Source organism: Euprymna scolopes, chromosome 2 (assembly GCF_053919585.1).
Source record: "Euprymna scolopes isolate OS-2025 chromosome 2, ASM5391958v1, whole genome shotgun sequence".
NCBI classification, from domain to species: Eukaryota; Metazoa; Mollusca; class Cephalopoda; order Sepiida; family Sepiolidae; genus Euprymna; species Euprymna scolopes.
This window is the reverse complement of record NC_136483.1, coordinates 25711878-25720034: the sequence shown is the minus strand read 5'-3', so window position 1 is coordinate 25720034 and position 8157 is coordinate 25711878. Positions and strand designations below refer to the sequence as shown.

At 36.3% G+C, this 8157-nt stretch overlaps 1 protein-coding gene across 1 annotated transcript in view; it reads left to right on the top strand.

Moving 5' to 3' along the window:
- The first annotated feature begins 420 nt into the window (after positions 1-420).
- Positions 421-8157, top strand: part of LOC145303411 (glioma pathogenesis-related protein 1-like) — a 70031-nt gene continuing 62294 nt past the window's right edge. The window contains exon 1 of the mRNA XM_080144735.1: positions 421-574. Coding sequence (XP_080000861.1) covers positions 545-574 — 30 coding nt within the window. The 5' untranslated portion in view covers positions 421-544. The remainder of the gene's footprint in view (positions 575-8157) is intronic.

Below are 8157 nucleotides of genomic sequence, written 5' to 3'. Positions count from 1 at the left end.
GAATATTGTTATGAAATATTCATAGAGATATATATCTTAGGTGTGAGTAATTTTCTAGCACGGTAGAGGGAACCTACCTTATTGCAGCAGCACGAAGCATAATTTACTTTAATGAATACTAATAAGACCTAAAGCAATTATTTCATGATTTATATCAATGCTATTAATTATGCAGTTCACTGGCGCCAGTTCACTTGGTTTTAAATTTTCATTCCTTTATTGACGAATCGTTAGAATAAAAAAATCGATTATTATGTCTTTTTCCTAATATATTTTGAAGGAGTGCATTTTAATATTTAAACATTTCAACTATCACTAATGACACAGTTCACTAATCGATAACACTTCAGCTAGTTTGGAGTTTTTTTCCTATGTAATATAATTGATTCATAGGAGTGGTTCTTTTTAATTTTTTCTTAATTGATTTATGAGTTCGAGTGAGACGTACGCTAAAATTGAGGTCAAATCTATACGCATAAAAGCGGTGAAAGAAACCCATCTGCCATTTGTATTTTGTATTTCAAGACGACATCGTATATGACAAATGAAAAGACGACTTCTAAAGAGCTTACAGGTTGGTATCTTTATTATATTCATTACAAGCAGTTTGAGCTGATATTGCCCGGGATTAAATGAGGGACACCCTTTTCACTATATACATACACCATATTACTTTCTTTCATACAATTTGACATCCTAACACAATCGGAATAAATTACGTATTTAAGAAAACACAAAGGGTTAGTCTTTTATCCATATAGTTTAAATTATTACAATCGGATATACGTATTTGTAGCCTTTAGAGGTTCATCCAAAACTTATACGATGAGTGGGCTTTTTGGAATGTATTATTGCGTTGTATCAATTAGTTTGATTTTCAAACTTTATGTATTAAAAAAAAAACTGGCATCTCTAATCTAAGAAGATACTCAACATTTTTTTTTACATAAGAGACTCATCTAGAGAACTGGTCGGCCCTATCCCAGTTTTGCTTAGAAAGAATATACTCGGTTTCGTCTCTGTAATTTGGTTTTATCACTTCATTATCGGCATTCTGTATCCAAAAAATTACGCGCTATTGAAGCTGTGTCACCAACAACGCAAATGGAAATATGTATAATGTCTTATCACTAACTCCCCTTACTTGTACTGTTCAAATTGAGAACTTGTCCTGAACTGAAAGGTGATTGCGGTAGGTGAATATCCGTTGCAAGGACGTAGCGTTACTCTGAAACCGGAGGGTTCTGTCTCTTCTTTTTGGTATTCAGACCAAAGTTCACAAAACAAAACGTAGTTGATTTAAGATTTGAGCGGTGAATTTACTTTTCATCATTGTTAATTCACTATTTTGGCACGTAAACATAAGAGGCTATTATTTAGAATCATGCTTATAGGGAAGTGAACAACTCCTTTTTCATCCCAAACAAGACTTGGAACCTAAAAGTATACTATTTGAATCGTCTCTAATAGAAACACAATGTAATGAGTTCAGAAACAAGGTATACTCACATTATATTTAAAGCGAGAGGATGCTAAAGTCAAGGAAGTCTTATAGGAAGCTGCCAGGCATCAACAGTACAAGAGTGGGCTTTTGATGCTTGTCGGGTTTTTTTTAGGAGTATTTACATCGAGAAGTGACAAGTGCTAGAAGTTCATCAGAGTACATTCCATTAAAGTACTTATAAAACAAACATAGATATGCAGTATTGCGACTACGGGACAGAAAGTGCAGCTTGAATTGAAGTTTAAGAGAAATGATGCAAAGAAAGAGACGACGTTCATTATCATATTCAGCAAACAGGACCAAGCACTGAATATCTGGTGATCTCTGCGATACTAACTCTGCGCATGTCTAATAGAAAATTTACGTTTGTAAACAAGAAGATTTTCTTCAAATCACCAGCTTTATTGAGGTTTGAGGATTGTAACGTTAAAGTTACAAACAAAGAAAGAAAATAAATAGATAAAAACCTGGATCGCCATTTTTTTAAACAAAAGTGTTTACTATCATTACTCTGGTTTTTTCGACACCACTTAAAAAGTCTCTCGCTGCCACATGTTCATTTTACCTGGTGCATTTCGCCTTACTCCGACCGCAAGCCGGTTACAGCCGGCCCATTCTCGTCCTCGACTTTACACGTTCATTTCTTAGGCTCGCACTTTGTTTCTGCCTCGAGAACGTGATGCATTTTCCTCTCCATTGTTTCCTTTCTCATCTCGAGCACACTTCCTAATTTGCATATCCGCCTTTTTTTTACTACTGTTGCTGCTAATCCCTTCACAGGTCAGCCATTCGTCACTACTGCCGATCTTTTCTCACACGCCCATATGCACTATATTATAGAATGTTTTTTAGGAGAACTGTCTATGTCATCACTTCGAAGACCAATGAGGATGAAGACCTTGATAATTATCTCTACTTAGAGCGTATGAGCCTATTCTTTCTCCTTCCCTGTACCTAAAACTCAACAGAAAATTTCACTAACAGAGTCTCTGTCCAGAAATTTCCTCTGTAAGAGATATTAACACTGGACTTCTTTCCTGTAGACTAAAACATTGTTCTCTTTAAACCCAATTTGTTTTTAACGCCTTTTCATCCCAAACAATGGTTATTGCCACTTGGGCGTAAGGGGATACTATTTGACTACATAACTAACAAGGGACTGTGGGGAGTTTAGCAGCAAGATGTTTGTTCGGCATTTAAAGATTTTTTATAATTATATTTACAAGTAAATTTCATAACCGGTGCTAAGCTTTTTTTAACAAGGCCATTATAAGATAATATTTGAAATATGGTTTTCAAAGTTAGATTTCATTCTTACGGTATCGTGTAAACTAAGCCAGATCGTAATAAAATAATAACTAATCCCGATAATTTTGATTTTAACTCTACTTATAAACTTACTAGCATTTCAGCCCGGCTAGACCCAGGTGTTTGGAGGTGTTTGTTGGGCAAAAAAACAAAAAAAAAGTGGTAGTAGGGAGGCAGGTTCGAACCCGAACCGCGAAGGAGGAAAAGAACAGGAAAAAACATGACATCTTTGCTGCTAGGATCACCGTCAAACCGGAAGTGACGTATGTTTAAATTAAGGCTAGACAATCGTAAAAAGGGGAGACTTTCGAAAATATCGGCGAAAAAAGCGACCCCTCCCTGTAGAAAAGTGCCCAGTTGAGGGTGAAGAAATTAATGTTTTTAGCCAATTTTTCAGCATTTGTCGTCTGAAGGGTCGAGCTTCAAACCGATACTAATTTTGTGAAAATCCGTCGCCTCTGTCTAAAGTTTAAGGCAGACATGCAAACATACATATATACATTTATATATTAGTAGCCAAAATTTTCGACCCAAACCGATTAAAAAGCTTGCCCTATCTATGAATACCTTTTAAGTCAAATTTCAAATGCTTAGACCAGAAATTATCTGAGTAATTTGGTAGAGACCACAGAGGTAATTTTTTTTAAAACTGTGATCCCTAATATGACCCCCTTACATTTATTGTTTTAGGCTCATATCAAGTTATTAAGTTAGATCCATGTCCAAGGAACGCATGTCTAAAATTTCAAGTGTTTAGACCCAAAATTGGCGGAGAAGTTTGGTAGAGTTCTCCAAGGTCAAACTTTGACCCCTTAACAGCCAAATCTCTGGCCGAAAACGGATTACAAAATTTTTTTCCAAATCTCAGTACCCTGTATATCAAATTTTGAGTCTGTAGACTGAAAATTGATAGAGTTATTGCGTCGGGAAATGTACATAGACACACAGACAGACACACAGACACGTTCACTTTTATAGATATATAGATAGATTGAATGTGTGTAGCTTCCATAATATTAGATCGTTTAATAGTTTAGTTCCTGCTAAGAATTTTAAAATTTCAAACTTTCGTCAAAAAGTTGATATGTCATAAACTAATTCAATGTTTCTTTTTAAATATTAAATTAGTAAAATTACTGGCTTGTCATTTTTGGAACTTTTTTGTAGCACACCATATCTCTTTTTTGTTCCGTTTCACGGCAAACTTTCTGTTTTCTTTCTATTAAAAAAGGCGGGAATCTCTCACAATTCGCAAATATATTTAATCATATCAGTTATATTAAACAATGAGTCTATATTTTCTATGTGAAAGACTTTGTAGGAATAAATAGATACGTTAAAATTTATAGTTTAGAAGCGACCACCGTTTGATTTTCTTTATACGTCACTTCACTCCACCATTCCGTTAGCCTACATTGTTAAACCCTATTATACACTTACATATATATAAATTATGTATTTATGCAGTGAACGAACGGTTTTTCTATGATAATCCGGCAGCTTACGTAAACGCCTAAATATGCCGAGCGCTGATCAAATTTTTAAAACGCTAGCAAAAAAGTAAACATCATGAAAGAAGACATTTATTGTATAGTAACTTTAACGGAGAAAAATGTAAATAATTTTTTAAAAAAATCAACCTACGGTAAGTTACATGAATAAATATTGATTCTGTGTAAAATAATGTGTAGCAGCGAATGCAAACTTTTTTTTGTATTTGTCTTTTTCGGTATGTTTTTTTTTTTTTGTAAGAAATGGCACTGTTCTAAAGAGGGTTGGTGGGTTTATGGAACAAATTATTTCATGACAATACATACATACATACATATATATATATATATATATATATATATATATATATATATATATATATATATATATGTCATGCGCAGTGCTGAATGTGACACCGATCACAAGTTGGTGAGAGGAAAGTTTAATTTACGAATCCGTAAGAAATTCGTCACAGTGGTGTTAAGGTACATAGCCGTATTGATGTCGCCAAGTTAAAGTTGCCTGAAGTTCAAAAGAGTATGGCGGAAAAGCTCGATAATCTTGCATTTGATGGTACATTGGTGAATTTTAAGACTCAGGTTTATTCTACTGGTGCTGAAGTTCTTAGCTTCAAGAGGGGTAAGAACAAGGACTGGTTTGACGACAACAATCTTGAAATTAATCAGTTGCTGATGAATAAAAAGACAACTTATGAATCTTTACTTTGTGAAGATCATTCTGATCATACAACTAATTTGTGACAAAACAAAGAGGTCAAAGCCACATAAGAAAAAAAGAAAAACCAATGGTGGATGAATATACAGAACAGATCCAAAAGGCGTTTGACATAAAAATTCGAAGGAATTTTATGGACTCCTGCGCCAAGTATTTTGTCCTCCTACCTCTTCAATATCTCCCCTGATGTCGAAAGATGGTTCTGTTGTCATTAAGGATCTAGAAAGATGGCAAAAGCACTTTATTGATGTGTTTCACAATCCTCAGCAGTAGAAGCTGATGCAATTGATAGCCTACCAATGTGATATCATATTCAGAATGGATCGTTTGCATCATCTGGTTGAGGTGCAGTTGGCTATCGCACAAATCAGCAGTGGCAAGGCACCTGGTTTGGATGGTGTTCCGGTGGAGCTTCTTAAGATTTGAGGGGCGAATATTGCTAATGCTATCCTTGGTTTTGTTGAGGAAATCTGGGAAGGTGCTCCTGTTCCAAAGGATTGGATTGATGGTGTCTTGGTAACCTTGTTTAAAGGAAAAGGACAGAAAAATGTTTGTGACCACTACCGTGGAATTATGCTTTTGGGAGTTGTTGGGAAAGTTCTTGCACGACTTCTATTAAGCAGGTTACTGGAGGATGTTTGTCCTAATGCTATTCCATGGTCATAAAGTGGCTTTAGGTCTAGCAGAGGAACTATGGATATGATTTTTTCAGCCCGGAAAGTCCAGGAGAAATGCATTGAACAACAGATACCACTGTATCAAGTGTTTGTGGATCTAACCAAAGCATTTGACACCGTTAACAGGGATGCTCTCTGGTTGATCTTAGAGAAAGTAGGGTGTCCTCCAACCTTTGTTAGAATATTCAAGGAACTGCACAGGGACATGAAAGCTCGAGTCTCGTTTAACGGAAAATTGTCTGATGAAATCCTAGTTGACAATGGTGTCAAACAAAGTGATATTCCTGCCCCTACTCTTTTCTCTATATATTTTGCTGTTTTACTTGCTCATGCTTTTCGAGATTGTGATAGAGGTGTCATGTTAAAGTTTTGAACCACAGCTAGCATTTTTAATCTTACAAGATTTAATGCCAGAACCAAGCTGCATCATGTCTTGGTCAAGGAGTTACTGTATGCAGACGATGATGTTTTTTAGTTGCACATTGAGACTGATATGCAGCATATAATGGATAGGTTTGCTGACTCCTGCACGGCCTTTGGTCTGAGGATCAGTTTGTCTTAAACAAAGGTGATGTTCACTCCTGAACCGGGTCAGCCATACGTGGAGCCGAACATCATGGTCTGTGGTGCTAGACTGGGAGTAGTTGATTCATTTGTGTACATTGGTAGTTCTCTGTCGAGGGATGACTGTCTCGACACTGAAATCCACAGGCGAATTCAGAAGGCATCTGTAGCTTTTGGAAGGTTGGAGAAGAGAGCGTGGTCTGATCGTGGCATTACAGACAAGACTAAGATCTACGTTTACAAGACTTGTGTGCTAACGACACTGTTGTATTCATCGGAGACATGGACATTGCATCAAAGGCACATTAAATAACTTGAACGATTTCACAAAAAATGCTTGAGCCGTATCTTAAACATCAAGTGGCAAGCACAAGTACCCGATACTGAAGTCCTTGTGAGAGCATGTTGCTCTAGTGTTTAGACCCTTTTAATCAGATCTCACATGCGTTGGGTGGTCCACTTGGTTCGAATGAAAGATTGTAGGCTGCCAAAACAAATTTTTTACGGGGAGCTGGAAAATGGCAAGCGCCCTCAACACAAGCCTAGAAAGAGGTTCAGGGACTCTACAAAGAATAATTTGAAAGTCTTACAAATCGACATCGACACATGGGCAGAACTTACTCTGCAAAGCCGGAAGTGGCGAAAGCTTGTACGTGAAAGTTGTGATGCTCTAGAGAAAAGAAAGCAGGCCCACAGCAATCTGAAGCGAGAGCTTCGCAAAGGTTTAATTAACGGTCCTAACTATAACATACAGAGCTGGAAATGTGACACTTGTGAACGAGTGCTTTTGTCAAAAGTTGGCTATGTTAACCACCTTAAGTCGCACAAAACTCCTGTTCAGGTCAACTTTGCACAAACCAAACTATCTGTTTAACATGCAGCAAAGTTTGCAAGTCTACTGCTGGTCTGAGAAGACATGTGATTGTTCATGGGATTACCCTTCAACCTGCAGAGGAAGTCAACTCGATGGAAATTGCTCAATTTGTATGTCACATCTGCTTCAAGATGTGCAAATCTGCGGCGGGAGTACAGAGTCATCTGAGATGGCATGGACGACAAGATTGGGAGAACTCAATGTGAAGCGATCATCTGGAAAGATGCAGCAATCATCATCAGATATATATATATATATATATATATATATATATATATATATATATATATTTGTCTTTACATATGCAGTAGTTTGTTGCTACACAGTCATGAGCATACTAGTTAGTAAATACTAGTAAACCGAAACATGCTCATGACTGTGTAGCAACAAACTACTGCTTATGTAAAGACAAATGTAACCTGCTCTACTTCTGTATTGAGCACTCTTGTATGAACCTCGTTATATTTCACTGGTTACCCTACCTTTGGAAAATAACAACCTCAAATTATATATATATATATATATATATATATATATATATAGTTAATTATTTTCTATCAATAGTAAAGAATGGATTATTTTGTTGAGGGATACTTTCGATTATCTGTCGGGGGTTCCTAAGGAAATACGCTTTCCTACGAGTCGACGTTTGTCCCGAATCGATGAAACACCTTTATTATAAATTTCGAGCAATTGCAATGCTGCGGTACCACACGTATTTTCGATTAATTTCAATTCCTCACCAAATGAAAGAACTTTCGCAACTATTGTAAATAATATCTTTCGTATATTTTAGAAAGGATTACCGTGAATCATAGGCGTCTGTTAACTGTATAAAAATCATAGGACGTTGGGATATTAAATAAACGATATTTTAAATAATTGATTTGTTTTTTTTTATTCTTTTTCACCCTAAACAAGCATATCGTCTCTTAGAACGAAAGGTGATACTATTTAGGGTTGTATATAACAGGAAACTGGGGGAGTTGAGCAATGACATGTCT